The sequence below is a fragment of the Sceloporus occidentalis genome, unplaced genomic scaffold (genome assembly GCF_023333645.1).
Source record: "Sceloporus occidentalis isolate IW3139 unplaced genomic scaffold, rSceOcc1.0.p SCAF_6, whole genome shotgun sequence".
Lineage (NCBI taxonomy): Eukaryota > Metazoa > Chordata > Lepidosauria > Squamata > Phrynosomatidae > Sceloporus > Sceloporus occidentalis.
The window spans coordinates 46,730,911-46,748,352 of record NW_028316986.1 but is presented as its reverse complement, the minus strand read 5'-3'; the positions used below and the strand labels follow the sequence as shown (position 1 = coordinate 46,748,352).

Genomic DNA, 17,442 nt, shown 5'->3' with positions numbered 1-17,442 from the left:
TAAGAAACATGCATTTATATTAACATTTTTTAAAAAAGCATCAAATTTTTTCGCATGTCCTCCATTTTTAAAAAACTTGTCCTACATTTGAAAATGTTGTCCTATATTATTTAATTATTTATTTTTTGGCTTCGCCCCCCGCCCCCCAGTTGTCTGCGGACACCAACCCGGCCCCCGGCTCAAAAAGGTTGCCTACCCCTGGTTTAAACTTTAAACCAAGGGTTGTGAAATGGGGCTTTTCCATGTGTTTCTGGATCAGCAGCTCTAGTCAGCATTGTCAGCCATGAGCCAGAAACATCTGGAAGGCCATAGTTGGCCACTGCTGGCTTGCCTCTTTCTGGGAAGGCTTTTGGGGTTTCCTCTGACTAACATGGCATTAAACACTAAAGTAAATAATTGTGTCCACAGTTTGTACTTTTAAAGCTTTCTTCCGTCTGAAGTTTCAGTTTGAGTTTTTTTTTCTAAATTATTTTCACTCTTTACATTGTTTCATTCCTTTTTGTTATCTGAGTGAGGTCATTGAGCAAAGGTGCAATATAAATGCCTTTTAAAAGTGTGTGTGTGTGTCTATTAAAAAAAACCTTAGTGGACTTGCTCAAAGTTAATATGTAGAATGGAGGTTGTTGGACTGCCATTCTTATCATTCTTCACCACTAGCTAGAATGGATATGCTGAATAGGAGCTGCAGTCTAACAACCTCTGCAAGGATACACATTCTCTGCTCCCAAAGTAATATAGAACTGGGATTCTTAGCATGTAAGTGCCACATTCCTGAAGCACATAGCAATTTCTGCAAAGTTAGCATCTAACTGGCAAACTTGTTTTCTCTCTTCTTTTCTTCACTCTCAAAAGACAACAAGAGGGAAAAGCTGAACAACATTTCCAAAACAGGGCATCTCTGGGTGAGTCTGAAGGCTAGGAAAAGGAAAAACAGAGCCATGCTCAGTGCCATAGGCAACCACATTTAAATAAATATTTGTTAGGTTGGGCTGGCTAAGGAAAATGCATTTCAATAAAGCAGGGAGACTCAAAGGGTTAGAAGGCAAAGCCATACATAGGAAGTAGCTGCCTTGTAGCATACTGATTTATCTAGTTTAATGTGACCTTGGGCAAATCACACTCTCTCAGCTTCAGAGGAAAGCAAAGATAAATGTCCTTTGAACAAAGCTTGCCAAGCAAACCCTATGATAGGATCACCTTAGGGTTGCCATAAGTGGGAAACAACTGGAAGGCACACAACAAAATATGCCAGTTGAAGAGCTTGGAAATGTTAGATAACCACTCCTAGAATCTTTCAACCAGCAAGGCCAGGAGATTCTGGGAACTGCAGTTCAACAAAGAAATTTTCCAGTAAAATACATGGATAGTCAGATTATACTACAAGATTTGCTGGTAAATCTCTGGATCATTTGAAGCTGATCAGCAAGGACTGCTAACTTCCATTTTTTAAATAAATAAATAAACATGTGGTATTGTCATGTGTCTTCAAGTCCTTTCTGAGGTATGGTGACCCTAAGGTGAACCTATCATTAGCAAGATTTCTTCAGAGTGAGTTTGCCATTGCCATCCTCTGAGGCTGAGAAGTGTGACTTCCCTGGATCATCCAGTGGGTTTACATGGTTGAGCCAGGACTCTAACCCTTATCTCCATAGTCATAGCCCAATGCTCAAATCACAGTAACAACAACAAAATCTGCCTCCACATCCACCCAGGTATTATACTACTTGGTCTAAATAGCTCTAAATTTGTGTGCAGAAGGTTTGTGAGCTCCATTCATCTGTAGGGCTCCAACTAAATCCCTACATTTAGAAATATGACCAACAGCCGCTTTCCAGGTTTTCAATCCTACATGAAAATGGATTAGCAATGCAAAACATCCTCAAGCACAACCACCCTCATAGCTACAGCTCTGCTGGAGGCATCCAATTTGATAGTTGTTCTTGACCTACACACCCCCATGATGAGAAAGTATAATACTTTGAATCCAACCCTGACATGTCTAAACTGAGCTTCACTCCCCACCTTGGTCTGCCATACCAAATACCCTCCCACTCAAGAATTCACAAGGCGGCCTTAGGCAAGCCAGTTTCTCACTGAATCTGCAAAATGGGGGGTGATAATGATCTGCTTTGAAGTGCTGCTGCGATTAATAAAGTATTATCAAGCACGTTGTCAATCAAATGTCCTATAAAGTGGTCATAATTGTAGGCATGCAGTCTCGCAGCATCCATTATGCCTTACAATTTCCATTAGCTTGTTTTCAAGTCTACTTTATTTGGCCATGCCTACTTCACAAAAAAGATCTGGCGATGTAGCAAGCTGTAGGAAACCAGCCACTACTACACTTTGTAATAATGCAATGTCATGTTTGCTATCTTCCGAATCTTGTCATAAAACAATATTCAGAAAACAATGGACTCAAATGATTCCCTAGCACTGAACCTGAGCAGTTAAAAGCATTCTCAAACTGGGTTATTTCTGAAGTGTGTTTTGGACCAGAGTCTACTTCCTCAGATGTTCAGTCATTGCACCAGAAATTGACTTTCATTGACTTGGTTTAATTTCTGAGAAGCATGCATCTGAGGAAGTAGACCAAGTCTAAATAAGCTTACGCAACTATCTCTTTCACACAATTAAGTCTCAGAGGTGCTACACAATCCTTTACATACTAATATTCCAGACTAACGTGACTATGTCTCTCAATTCCACAGAAAGTCATTGAGAAGATAAAATGGGAGAAGTACTGCCGGGTAAAAATGTATTAAGAGAAGCGAACAAGTCACCAAAGGCAGAAAGTTGCCATTGTGGATGTCATCTTAGGGTCCTTTCCTGCAGACCATACTGTTACTTCTGGTGCTACTGAAAATGATGTTGCATAATTCCTGATTCCAGGAATTACTGATGTTGCAAAAAATTCTGGTTCCATGAACTGCCAATTTTGGTTGTTGTTGTTTTGCCAATGGGGCCAAAGGGACCAAAAACAGAAGGTTTATGTGGTTTGGATGGTTTTAAATTGCTGTTTGGCCAAATTAAAAATGCATGCTGAACTTTGGGGACTTCAGCAGTCTCTCGGGGCAATTAAGGGGGTCCATGAGGCCTGCAGCTGACATCTCTTCCACCTCTCTTATAGTAGACAAATCCTTGCACAGGTGGCAGCTGGTGATTTTTATGTCACTAGGACATTGAATCCATTCTGGGTTTTGGTCTGAAGTTTAAAGGAGTTAAACTATTGTGGGGTATAGGACTTAGCACCTTGGATAGCCCCTTAAAAGTTTAGACAAAATGCCGGGGCCAATTCACTATTGCAGAAGACATCTCATCTAGTGCTGTCTGACTTGGAAAAGTTTATAGGACATTCACATTTTCAGTCTGCAGCTCTCTTGTGTTCTCCCATTGTTTCTCCTGCTTTTTCTAGCCAAAGAAACGCTATTAAAAACCCCTAAATAGCTGCACTATGCCTTTTAATTCTGAGTAGTAGAAACTCCCTGTCTTGAAGTACCCTAAGTCCTTGGTGCTCTCTGTGACCCCATCAACTGCAGTGAATGCTGGAATAGGCTGCTGCTGTGGCAAACATATATGTTGTATGAAGTCTGTAATAATGCTATCATCAGTTTCTAATGTAATGGTGCACTGTGTGGACCAAAGCCCAGTTCATCAGCAAAGCAATGATAAACCCCATAAATGTATATTTTTAAAAAGACATCACAAGATTCTAATTTATGGGTCTGAGTATAACAGCCAAGTCTGGCATCAGTCATCATGGAAATGTCTCTGGATAATAAAATATGGCCTATTATTTTAGAAAATGCAGGCATTTCAGGATTTGATTCCCGCAAATTGTAAAGTTGTCTGTTCTAGTGCTGGACTGTCTGACCCTTCTTAAATGTTTGATATCTGAAAAGCCCTCAGGAAAAAGACCTTTCCTATTGCACATGCAGTTTCCATGTACATATATATAGATACACACGCACGTGTGTGTGTGTGTGTGTGTGATTGAAACAAATATCACATACAGCTGTGATATCAACACTCATAGAGCTCCGTGGTGGTTGTGCTATTTGTTGATGTTGGATCTTCAAGTTGACTCCACCTTATGGCAACCTTATCCTAGTGTTTTCTTGGCAAGATTTCTTCAGAGAGGATTTGCCACTGCTGTCCTCTTCGGCTGAGAGTGTGTGACTTGCCCAAGGTTGGCCAGTGGTTTACATAGCTGAGTGAGGAGTCAAATCACGGTCTCCTGGATTCCTAGTCCAACATTCAAACCACTGCACTATGGCTGCTTGGTTGTGCTGTATGCCATCCTTTTTATGAACACTGACAATAGCATCCCACTGACCAACAAGGTGTGTGCCATGACATTCAAGTGGCAAGGAAGCTACAGTTCAACTTATTTTTGTACTCCCAGTGAATTGGGATGTTAAAGGCACCGAGAAACATCTACCCATCGGCCAAGAATGCATCTGTGCAACCGACTTGTGCACTTGTTATGTTTGTGGAGTTTTGCTGGTGTAGCTGTGATGTGGGCACAACTGCTTTACAATGGCCACAAAAGCACAACCTATGGATATGAGTGTGACACACATTCCGGCAGGCTGATCCAGATAATTTTAAAATGTTAATTAAGATGTTGGATTTTAAATGCAGACTGTTTTAAAATGTGTATGTTTTATTTGTCCTATTGCATGTTTTAATTAATGTGTTTAATTGATGTTGTTCATTGCTGATTTGTTGTTGTTCACTGCTGCGATACATAGGGAGAGGCAGGCAAGAAATAATAATAATAATAATAATAATAATAATAATAATAATAATGTGAGCCATCTGAACCTGGCCACAATTGTAAAGAAGAGTTGCTTTCATTGGGAGTTTATATGTTATGCTGAGCCTGTATGGTATAGTGTGAATTAAGTGTTGGACTAGATTCTGGGAGACGAAGGTTCAAATTCTGCCTCAGTCACAAAACCCATTGGGTGAGCATGGGCAATTCACTCTTTCACAACTTCGGAGGAAACTGGATCTCCATATCCATGAATCCACCATCCACAGCCTGAAAATATTTTTTCAAAAAATCTAAAACACCTTGATGTTGCCATTTTATAGAAGGGGCACCATTTTACTACGCCATTGTATATAACAGGACTTGAGCATGGATTTTGGTCTTCATTGGGGTGGGATCCTGGAGCCAAGCTCCAGCAGATACCAAGGCCCCACTGTAAGGGCAAACCCACCTGAACAAAACTTTTCAAGAAAGCTCTAGGATAGGGTTACCTTAAACTGGAGTTGAATTGAAGGCACTGATATAACAACAACAGCATGGCACCATTGGGATCCTGGCAAATGTATGTATTATACAACTTGCATAAAATGCATTGTGTATAATACACACATATTAGGGCTAACCTACACCCACTTTCCTCAGCCATTTTCAGAAACAAAGTATGTGGGGCCACATGTAGTGGGCCTTGGTACCCTCTGGGTTTGGTTCCAGGACCCCACAGACACCAAAATGTGTGAATGCTCAGGTTCCGTGGCACAGTAAAATGGTGTCCCTTATATAAAATGGTAAAATCAAAGTTCACTTTTTTGAATGTATGTATTTGTTGTTGTTGTTATTATTTGTTGTTGTTGTTCCAGAGTATGGCGACCCAAAGGCAAGGTTTTCTAGGCAAGATTTGTTCAGAGGAAGTTTGCCATTGCTTTGCCCTGAGGCTGAGAGCATGTGACTTGCCCAAGGTCACCCAGTGGGTTTCATGGCTGAGCTGGGAATTGAACCCTGGTCTCCAGAGTCATAGTTCAGCTCTCAAAACACTATGCCACAATGGCTCTAATGTATGCGTGTGTATTAGTACATCCATGGATTCTTTTCCATGGCTTGAAAAGATTAATATGTGTCTCTGTGTGTGCACATCCACAAATTCAACCATCCATGGCTCAAAAATATTGGTGTATGTATATCTATCTATCTATCATCTATCTATCTATCTATCTATACACAAACATATATGTGTGTGTACCCACAGATTCTCTATCCATGGATTCAGCCATCCATGGATTGAAAATGCTAATCTGCGCGTGAATGTGTGTGTGTGTGTGTGTGTATATATATATATATATATATATACACACACACACACACACATATAAGTAACTAGATTGTTGGGGGAAATTAGCTTACAGTTGTAAACAGTTTAGAGACTGCTTAGTTCTTACATTGTTTAATTGTATTTTAAGAGGGGGGATTGAGGGTTTTGGAATATATGTTTTTTAATCTTTGTAAACCACCTTGACTGCATCTTGTAGAGGGGCGGGTTATAAATAAATGGTATTATTGTTATTAGTAGTAGTATGAAGCTGTTATTGCTGTGTATCCAGAGATTCTTTATCCACAAATTCAATCATCCATGGCATGAAAATAATAGAAATGTGTGTGTGTTTGTATGTATGTATATATGTGTGTGTGTATGTACATATACATGTGTGTGTGTGCATGTGTGTTTGTATGCATATACAGTATGTGGAGAGATCCTGTAGCCCCTTTGAGACTCACTGAAAGATGGAAGTTGGCAGCATGAACTTTTGTAGACTTCAATCGACTTCCTCAGATGCATTTAGATGTAAAATGTAAAAGTCTCTCTCTCTGTATATATGTACATATGTGTTTGTGTTTTTATAAGTTTGTGTTTGTATATATGTTTGTGTGTGTGTATGTATGTATATATGTGTAGGTATATGTATCTCTCTCTCTGTATATATGTACATGTGTGTATGTATGTTTGTTTGTGTATGTACAGATGCTTGTGGTATGTGCCTATGTATATATGCTTGTGTGTGTGTGTGTGTACATATGTGTATGTGTATACATTACACACAGGGTCGCAATGAGTTGAAGTCCACTGGGGGGGAGGGCAGCTAAAAGCAACATCAACATAGATTCCACAACTCCCAGAATTCCATATCTTTGAGCGAGGAAAGAGTTAAAGTGGTGCCAAACCGGGTTATTCCTCCAGTCTGGATGCAGCCAAAGTGGTGTCAAACCGGACTATCTCTGCAGTGCGGATGCCGCCTTCCCCACTCCGCTTTTGCAGAATGGAGTTTAAACAGCTGGAGCTGGTGGGCCCCACTGCCTTTTCCTGAACCCTCCCCCCCCCACACACTATTCCCTCCCTGCGCATGCGCATCCCCTCTAGCCCCCTCCCCTCCCGAGGTGGCAGGGAATCCCTCTCGGAACGCGTCACTCTTACCAAGGAAACCCGCGCTCGACGCAAATGACCATCTTTGGCAAACCGCGACCTGCGACAGTGGAAGAAACCAAAGTGGGGACCTGGGGGGGTTGATTCGGACCAAACCATTCTGTAGCCCTCGTGGGTGGGGAGGAGGACTACCAAAGCCTATGTCTTTGGGGAAAAGAGTGTGGAAAGAGTGGAGGATTGGCTGGGTTTCAGGGGCAGAGTGGCTGCGCCTTGGTCCTTGGCGCCCTCCCTCTTCCCCCAAAATGGGAGGGTCCGGGACTGGGGGCGTGGCCATATCCCCCCCCCTCCTCCTCCTCCTCCTTTAGCTTGACGTTTGGGAGTCCACATGGTCTGGATCTTAAGAGGCCGGGAAGTGGGCAGGAGCCAGAGCCAGGATTTGAACTCTTGCCATTTGCACTGAGTCATCCTCAGGGGAGAGAGCCAGGGTCGGGGCTCCGGAGAGACCCAAAAGGAGAAGGAGGGGGCGGACTGGGATCGAGAGGGATCCAGTTTGGAAGGGTTAAAAAGATCGAGGAGGATCCAAAGGGATCCCTTCAAGCCCCAAACCGATCCCAGGAGCCCGGCTGGAGCAGAAGGCGGCCCCTGCGTTCTCCTTAATTATCCAGGAGGGGAAGAGCCCTCTCCGTTTATAAAGGAGCCAGAGCAGAGGAAGGAAGGAAAGAAAGAAAGAAAGAAAGAAAGAAAGAAAGAGGGCCCCAGGGAGCCAGGGATACCAAGTACCTCCTCTTTTGTAAATTGCTTTTTTTTAGACATCAAGTCTCCTTCTGGAGAAAAAGACCCCCTTTCCCAGCAGCAGCAGCAGCAGCCTCTCTCTCCTCTCCTTCCAGGCTGGAGTCTTCTTTGGGGGGTTTTGTTGAAGGAGTCGGAGAGGGGTTTTTGGACTTTGGGGAAAGAATTCCCAGGTTGGACTCCTGAGGAAGGAGAAAGAAAAGAGACAAATAGAAGGGGAAAGGGAGATAAAAGAAAAGAAGGGGAGGCGAGGCGAGGCGAGGCTGCCCGAGCCTTTCCTCGGGGGCTTTTGGGGCTCTCCTCCGAAGGAAGGAAGCAAGGAAGGCGGCAAAGGAGCCGAGAAGGGTCCCAGGAAAGAAGGAAGGAAGGAAGGGAAGGAGGGAGGGAGGGAAGGAGGGAGAGGAGCGGCGCCGGGGGAGGAGGAGAGGAGGAGGAGGAGGAGGACTGGTCGGACCATGTACCAGGACTTCCCAGGCAACTTCGACACCTCCTCCCGGGGCAGCAGCGGCTCTCCAGGCCACCCGGACGTCTATGCCGGCATCGCACCGCAACAGGTGGGCAAGGACCCCCCAGTCCCAGGATCTCTCCTGGCTTCTTTCTTTCTTGCCTCCTTTTCCTTTCTTTTCTCTCCTTCCTGCCTGTCTTCCTTGCTTCCTTGCCTTCCTACTTTTCTTCCTTTTTTCCCTCTTTCTTTCTTTCCTTCTTTTCTCCTTTCTTTCGTTTCTGCTTTCCTGCCATTCCTCTCTCCCTTCTTTTTCCCTCTTAACTTCCTCCCCTCTTTTCTCCTTCCTTTCCTTCCTCCTTTCCTGCATTTCCTTCCTCCCTTTTTCTCCTTTCTTCCTCCTTGCTTTCCTTTCCTTTCCTCCCTCCTTCTTTTTTCCTTTCTTCCCTTCTCTTTCCCTCTCATTCCGTTCCTCCTTCCTTTCCCTCCTTCCCTCCTTCCTCCTTGGCCTCCGAGCCTGGGTTTGTGGAGAAGGAGGGCTGGACTGTTTGGCCGAAGGGCGAGCCCGGCGCCTCCTCTTTCGGGGGCTGCCGATCCTCTCCTCCTCTTGAGACCCAGCAGGGATCCTGGAGAGCCCCGTGCCAAGCCCCCTCAGCCTGGGTCCTGGGCCGGCCACACTCTCTCAGCCTCTGGGAGCAACGCTGGCCAAGGGCAGAAGTCTCCCTCCACGGCCGGCCCTCTCTCCCGGCTCCTCCGCCGGGGCTTCCCTGGGCCAGGATTCCTCCCAAGGTCGCCCCTTGCTTTGGGCTTTTCTCTGCGAATGTCGCCCTCTCTTTGGGAGCGATGATGACACGAAGGACAGTCCTCTCCCCACAGAGACAGAGTGACAGAGAGAGAGAGAGGGAGACTCCGGGGAAGGAAGGGTTCGACGGGAAAGTAGTCCCCAATGTTTCCTTCTGGGGGACTGGTGTCCTCCTATGCCTCGCCGCCCTCAACCTCCCTTCCTCCGAAGAGCAACGCATCCGCTGCGTCCAGACGGCCGGCAGAATCCGGTTTGAGCCCGCTTTCACCGCCGGGGCTCCATGCTAGGAGCATGCCCTGGCCCTAGAAGGGAGCCAGGGCGGCGAAAGCGAGGTCAAACCGGATTCTGTCGGCCTCTCCTCCTTTGGCCTCCAGTCCAAGGGCCGCCTGGCTGCTGCGACGACGACGCCGCCCTCCGAGGAGGAGGAGGAGGAGGAGGAGGAGGGCTGGCTGCTCCGGAGTCAGGCGCCTGGGTCCCAGAAGCCCCGGAGAAGTGGGCCCTGGGCGGGAGAGGCCTCGCTTGGAGGGCCTCTGGCGGGTAAGAAGGGCAGGCAGGCTGCCTGAACCGCTCTTCCGAAGGCTGCCCTCTCCGGCTTTCTCTTTCCTTGGGGCTTCTCTGCTCCCAAACACACTGAGGAAATCATCCAGACTGGAGAAATAACCCGGTTTGACACCCCTTGGACTCTTTGTTTGGCTCAAGGCTATGGAATTCTGGGAGTTGGACCCCACAACAAACTCCAACTCCCAGAATTCCATAGCAAAATGCCAGACAAAGAATTAGAGCGGTGCCAAACCGGGTTATTTCTCCAGTCCGGATGCAGCCTGCTTTCTCCATCTTCCTTCGGCTTTTCTTTCTCTTCTCTGGGGCTGCAGAAAGGATCCAGTTTGACCCCGCTTTAACTGCCATGGCCGAATGCTGTGGAATTATGGGACTGATATGTCAGAAAGGACTTGCAAACACCCAACAACAAAAGTGCCTTGTGGCACCGGAGCGCTCTGTCAGGGAAGGCCAAATGTCCCACAAAACTACACTTCCCAGGAGTCCATAGCACTGAACCATGGCAGTTAAAGCGGGGTCAAACTGGGTTATTTCTGCAGTGTGGATGCAGTCGGAAAGAAACAACTCTGGTTGCCTGAGGCTTCCTCTCTCTCTCTTCCTCTTTCTTTCTACACATTCCCTTCTTCCCATCAGAAAGAATGAGTGTCCCTTTCTCAAAAGGCCAATGCTGGAAAAGCAGTCTTGGTCTGGAATAAGGCTTGAAAGAGGCAACAGCCCAGATACCTTCAGGACTGAGGGGGCCACAAACCTGGAGCCGTGAAGGTGGAGGTTGCAACTAGAGAGGAAAGAGAGTGGGCTTTTGCCCTCTTCAGGCCTTGCTTGAGGGAAGAAGCGACCAGAATGGATGGGGGAACCTGTTAGGGAAGAAGGCACCTGTGTGTGTATTCACTGACATTAAAAGATCACAAGCCTTAGAACTAGTGCCACCGGAGCCCTCAATACATGCTTTTTCCCTCCTTTATAAGTCAGTGGGGAGAAGTGAGCAGCATGCAAGGTTCAATGAGGCTATGTCCACACTGCTGAAATAATGTGGTTTGACACTGCTTTAATTGCCATGGCTCTGTGCAATGGAATTCTGGGAATGGTAGTTGGTTGTGGCACCAGAGGTGCCACAACAAACTACCATTCCCAGAATTCCATTGCACAGAGCCATGGCAATTAAAGCAGTGTCAAACCACATTATTTCATCCTTGATTCAAAAACACAGCATTACTTTTTGTCCAGTCCCAGGGAGTTGTACGTGAGATGGAGCATTTCGCTGCATGAGGACATTGCCAAAGGTTCAGATCACGTGGGGATGCTTGACTTCATTCTTCTCAGTTGTTGACAAGTTCTTGATCCAGAGGAGCATCTGACCTAGAGAAGGCCCACAACTCCTGATGGAGACCTTTCCCCTTTTCCTTTTGGGTTCTCAGCGATGGACCCAGGAGTTTTGCAACAGCTGAACGGAGGTAGATGGTTTGGGGTGGCACTTGGGGGTCAGTTGAAAGGAAACACCTGCCAAGTGCTGCCTTCTCCTGGGCTTTTGGTTATTCAACCAAGGTGTGGCGGAAAACAGGAGCCAAGTTGGATGCAGCCTCATATGACCTTGCTGATTGATTTTTACCTGAATTCAATATACATCACACAGCCTCAGACTTACTTATATTTCTTCCTCTTACGCTCCCTATATCCTTATTTCAGATATACATACACAGAAAGAGGGAGAGAGAGGGCAGGTAGGACAGTGCAAGGAGCCGCCATCCTAGTTATTTTGGACACAGCCCTGGATTTACATGTATTTGTGCCTTTTTCCAGGAGGCAGAAGTACTTGGGCGCCAGCTGTTTTCCTTGCTTCAACTCATACAAGTTGAAATTCAGTTTTTGAGGCTGTCCTGCAAAGCCAATGAAGATTGGTTGCATGAAGTTAGAGAGATACCTTTAGAGGTTTCGGGTGCTTAAGAAACAGGCCTATTCACAGAGCCAGCAGGCCAGGTTGAAGTCCCCTTTAATTCAGTTGAATATGTTTGTGAAGTAAGCTGGAATGCTTTTGAGAGACCTCTAGACCCGCGTAGAAAAAAATAATAACAACAACACAGCAAAGTTTTCTTACCGTTTTATAAAGTTCTAAATAGCTGCTGTTGGTATTTGACTTCTGGGAAAGTGTATATGTATAGAAAAATCAGAAATCAAATCAAGGTGTGTTTTATTTGTGATAATATGAGTAATGTGTGTGTGTGCCTTTAAGTTCCCTGTCAACTTATGGCAACCCCATGAATTTCATAGGGTTTTCTTAGGCAAGGAATACTTAGAGGTGGCTTTGCCAGTTCCTTCTCTATAAATTTACCTAATTTGGTGAGGGAAGTCTAAGCTGATTTCATGAGTAGGAAAGAAGGATGCAAAAAGGGATATGGCAAAAGAGCAGGATCTTTGTAGGAGGTCTGCTCCAGTCTTTTAGAAAGATAGAACATAATTATATTGCTCCCCAACCCAACCCTCTGGACATAAGATATGGTTCTCCTGTCCCCCGATAATTTGTCTTCAGTTTTCTGAAGACGGGCGAAAGTTCTGCTTCTATGAAATGTAAGATATAACAGCTACACATTTTGTTTTGACTGTAAATCTTGTTTGCAGATTGTTTTATTAGCGAGGAATTTTTAAGACTTACTGCTTCTTTTTTAAAAATGTACAGAACTCGGAAGGCTCTGCCAGTCTTCTGAGAATCTCTTCTCCTCCAAAGAACCACAGTTAGAAAAGGATGAGGTCTAAAAAATGTTTGCCCACGACAAAAATGCTGTTACCTTGTGTAGGTTTCACTCGCGTTGGTGGACATACTTCCAAGAAATGGGTTTAGGATTAGTGTGTGTTAGCTTGATTCATTACTCCCATTATCTAAAATTCCTAGACTGGAAAAGCAGTGTCTTACACACAAAGCAGGATGGATTTCTAGACCGAGACAAGATTTCTGACAGGTTCCTGGTTTTATAATTTTGTTTCATCAGTGAATGCAAACTTGCGGCTTTCATTGTCAGTTCAACATTACATCTTTTTTATAGGCCTGACAAAGACTCTTATGGTTGTTAAAAGCTTATCAGGTTACTGAAATTGTTCTTGCATGGATTTGCAAACAGCAATTCCTTCTTTGAAATATTTTCCAATCGGTGAAGAAATTAATTTTAAACTAGTGGAAATAATAGAGTTTTGCAACGCATCATGTATGGAAGTTTTACTGACTTCTCCAGGGCCTGTGAATTGTTTTTCATTTATCGCCTCACACAGAACAGTGTAAACTGCCAGGTGAATCCTACTTTTAGGAGAAACATCCTTTAAAAAACAAAAAAATCTCCTGTCTGTCTTCTCCTTGTCATTCATCCTTTTTGTAACTTGGATTTCTTTTTTGTTTCTCACATAAATCAAATGCTGTTTCATGTGCTGTGTCAAAGTACCATTTATTCTGTGCCGTACTGTTAAGTTTCCCAGCCCTCTCCAAACAGGGAGAAGCCTGACAGTCTTTAATATACAGCATCCATTTAGAGAAGACATTTCCATTCAGTGTTTCAAAGAGGATCTGTTCAGGAAGAAGTTAAAGTGTGTGTGTTTTGTTGTCTTGGCTCCTAACTTCAAGAGACTAGTGAGTGATATTGCTGCTTTCCTTTGGCATGCAGACATTCCTCAACTGACTGAATGGAGCTGGTTGGTATTTATTGTTGATTGGTTTTTGACCTTCAGAAATGCAAGTTCTTACAAAGTCGCAGCAATTTGGCTGCATTTTTAGGATAGCTCTTTTGGTCAATGTCTAGCCTTGAATGATATTGGAACTTGAAGAATGAGAAATATTTCCTGTTGAAGCTGAAATCAGAAGGGCAGCCACTCTCCCCCAACCCTTCTTCTCTCGATGCATATCTTTTTAAAATAGGACCATTTTTAAAACAAGAAAACAGCATCTTCATTCTCAGCAAAAGTGATGGCGTCTGTGAAAGGCATTGCACAATCACATCAGTTACACAAACGTATGATATTTCATAATGTGTTTACATCAGCTGGCCTTGCCTTTCTTCCTCCAGGAAGGCTTTCTTGCCACTTGTGTAATACGTGCAAATCTACTGGCAAAGTGAGACGTAAGACTATTTTCTTTTCTTTTTTAATACCTAGCTGTGGGTCTTTGGGTGGTTGTGGTAGGGTGGTGGTTGTTTTTAAACTGCCCTATTTAAAACTTTGCAAGTGGTGCCGGTCTGTGACATTCCGTGCTTCAAAGTTGTTTTTTTGGGTGTGTTTTTTTTTCTTACCAGAAATGAGTCTTGCCATGCCCAAGTCCATACAAAAGACATCTCTTTGGTGCCCTCTGTAGGCTGTTCCACATAGGAAGATTTCCATACACAACACAGTGGAACAAAGTTATTTGCTCACTTACAGTAAATTTGGGAAATGTCAGTGGGGGATGGGGAGAATGGATTGCTTAAGGCTTGCATTGGCTTCAAGATCTGACCCAAACAACTTTAAAAAAAAAGGATTGCAATAAAATATGTTGTTCGGGGTTTTTTTATTCAGTCAATTCCCAGTGTTTGACAAGTTTTCTTTTAAGTATCATCTCCTCCTGTAACCCCATTCACAAGTTAACCCTCCCTATAAGGGGAAGGAAGGAGATGTTTGGACGTCCTGATATTTTGAATTCTAACTTCCATAACACCTTACCATTTCCCATTCTGACTGGGATTGGAATCTCATCTTTTGGGACATGTGTGCTACAATTCCCCGTCTCTGAGTTTAATTCATCACTACATGCTACCATAAATTTTACTCCCTTGGTTTGGCTTTACACTGTTCTACAGCTGGGATGTACTTGGCCAGTTTGGTCAGACAGGTGACTAAATTCTTTCTCCTTCATCCACCCAACTTGGCTTTAGTGTGTCTCATCAATATTATTTCAGTTGTGTTCAGGAAGGTTAGTCAGATTTAAGTCCAACATACCTGCCCGTATCTGTACCCACTTTTCCTTTCCTTTCCTTTGTGTTTCCTAGTTCCCACCAGTCACAGGATCAGCAACCATACCAGCTGCTTAACTAAATGAGAGGTGCTAGAATTCCAATTTTCTTAGAAATACAATCTCTCAACATGTACAGCATAGCCATAGTAAATGTTTGGTGAGGGGAAAGCATTTGTCACGTGCCCCAAGGGTCCCTAGTCCTTGTTGTTACATGATCCAGACTAAGCCTTCACTCTGAAAATAACATAACATAATCAGTGATCAGGATGTTCTATAAGTATTTCTGAGATTCTGCTTGTCTTTTTCCTTGAACGTTACACATTTGGTAGCTTACAGTCAAGTACAAATTTTGCCATTTAGCCGAAGAATTAATCTCTCAGATTCCTTCCCATGTATGTCAGCTAGAATCTGTAACAGGAATGTGTTTGGAATCATCATCTCTCCCAGGTTTTATTACTTTTTTTCTCCCTGCCTTCAAAAGGAGACAGCATTTACCTGTTAGAATGCCACTTGTCAAAGTCAAAAACGTCAATGCAATTGCGATACCCCTAAAAGACTGCCATAGTAACAGTGTGTTTTAGGAAAACAATGCCTATTGTATCATTAGGGTACAAATAATCACTCCACAGGACTGGATGATCCACTTTGCTCTATCATAGTGGGACTGATGACATAATTTACCTTGAAAATGTCCTGCAAGATTAAGCTTATGGAAACACGTTTATCAGAAAAGGGTGGACTGTGCTGGGATTGATAGATACTACTTTCTGGGCAGTGTACCCCTTCCTTATAGAACGATATACCACATGATATATTTAGTTATTCCCAGAGCTTGGAAAAGCTAACCTGTCTGGAATATAACTCTTAGAACTGCCCAGCCTAGCATGACAAATAGCCACACTGCATGAGGGATTTTGGGAACTATAATCAAAAAAATAACAACCATCCTTTTCTAAAATATGGTTATTTCTCAGACAAATAGGTATTCTCAGTGTGGTTGGTAAGGTGAGATGTATTTTATAAATGATGAGTCCTCTTTCTATTTTCAGTAAGTAAAAAAGGTTTTTTAAAGAGCCTCTGTCATAATGCGCAGGGAAGCATGTTAAGTTTAGATTTTGAAGTCAGTGTTTTATCATGAGACTGATAGGGCGGCCTTGGAAAAGCCATTGTTTTTCTTTTTAAAAAGCCTTGTGAGGGTTGTTGGGATGATAAATAAGACTTAAAATAAGATAGTGATGAAGCATTTGGTGTGCTGAGAAATGCTATAGAAATTTACTTTTGGGTAACAAGGAACTATAAGGTTTGTTGTTTCTCTGAACCTTGTCAGTATTCATGTTGGGGTCACAAAATGTGGTCTTAGAACTGTTTGTGGCTTCCAAGTTGTGTTTTTAAGCCACAGACTCCACAGACTGCCTTTTCCCCAACAGACAGGAAAGGAAAGGAAAAGCAGATTAAATTTTCTAGAAGCCTCCAGGAGTAATATTTGCTTTAAAATAGATCACAACCCCACCCCCTTTACCTTTTTTAAAAATAAGAATTTTGCAAACCCCAACATGGACTTCCATGCAGTTTAAGTTTTGTTTGTTATTTTTAAAAAATGGCAGTGAATGCAGCAGTCCCCTTGGGAGAGTCAGAAGATTGTCCCGTAAACACACCAAAATTGCCTGTTCCCACCATCTATGAAAGGATAGTAGTGGTGGTTCCAAAACTTTGTTGAACATAAAGATCATCAGTTTGTACACACTGCACTCTTACAGAATGTAGTGGATGTTCTTTGTTTTGAGTTCTACAGCTCCACAGTGACCCTTCAGTTTTGGTGACAGCTCTGGATTCTCTGTGCTCAGGGAAGAAGCATCTACTGAGTTCAGAGACTGGCTGCTTGAGGTTTTAGCACAGCCGAGTTTCATAGGTACAGTGTTCCTTAATAAAATGCATCTATGCCCTCAGGCGGCATCACCTCTGACGTTTCACCTACAGAGGCATAAGGGAAGCAAACAAGGACACCGCCATAAAGATTGCATTCATGTGTATTTTTCAACTTCGTATGTTTTGGGTTCAAGATAATGAACACAGTATAAAATAGACATGAGCACTCTCTTCCATCATGAATGTACATGATTAATATGTACAGGGTTATGCTCTCATCCTACTATATCTTTGTGAAAAAAATAGAGTTTTCTGGCACTTTAAAACTGAATAGATTTGATGTGGGATAAAAAATGATAGCTAGCTCCCTGGAAAAGCTATATTGTTGTAAGAGGTATCCTTGCCAGGTCAAAAGTCCTGATATGTGGAAAGTATAGTGAGATACAATGAACACTCTTGGAAAAGGTCCAGACTCATGAATCTTATGTGTGGTTGGGACTCTATTCTTACCTAATGGATTAATCTTTGAAGGGGAATTTTATATAGATAGATAGATACTGTATGTGTGTGTGTGTGTGTGTGTGTGTGTGTGTGTATGCCCTCTTAGTACTTTGCAAAGAATATGATGGAAATTTGGTGACACCTGGGTATCTGTTAGTTGCTTGGAAGACACGTGCTTCCTACTTCTCATGCAGGTGATTTATAGGGCATTCTGGCTTATATGATTTGTCCAGATGCCCACTCCTTCCTGGTTTGTAGTCATGGGATATTAGGAAAGATGTCACACTGAAAAGGTCGTGTTGTTCCAGTGTGCACATACCCTTCAACAGTT

General features: G+C 43.5%; 1 protein-coding gene across 1 annotated transcript in view; it reads left to right on the top strand.

The window, feature by feature from the left end:
* Positions 1-8,404: 8,404 nt before the first annotated feature.
* Positions 8,405-17,442, top strand: part of LOC149310705 (fos-related antigen 2) — a 29,725-nt gene continuing 20,687 nt past the window's right edge. Inside the window, exon 1 of the mRNA XM_089529560.1 lies at positions 8,405-8,533. Coding sequence (XP_089385686.1) covers positions 8,435-8,533 — 99 coding nt within the window. The 5' untranslated portion in view covers positions 8,405-8,434. The remainder of the gene's footprint in view (positions 8,534-17,442) is intronic.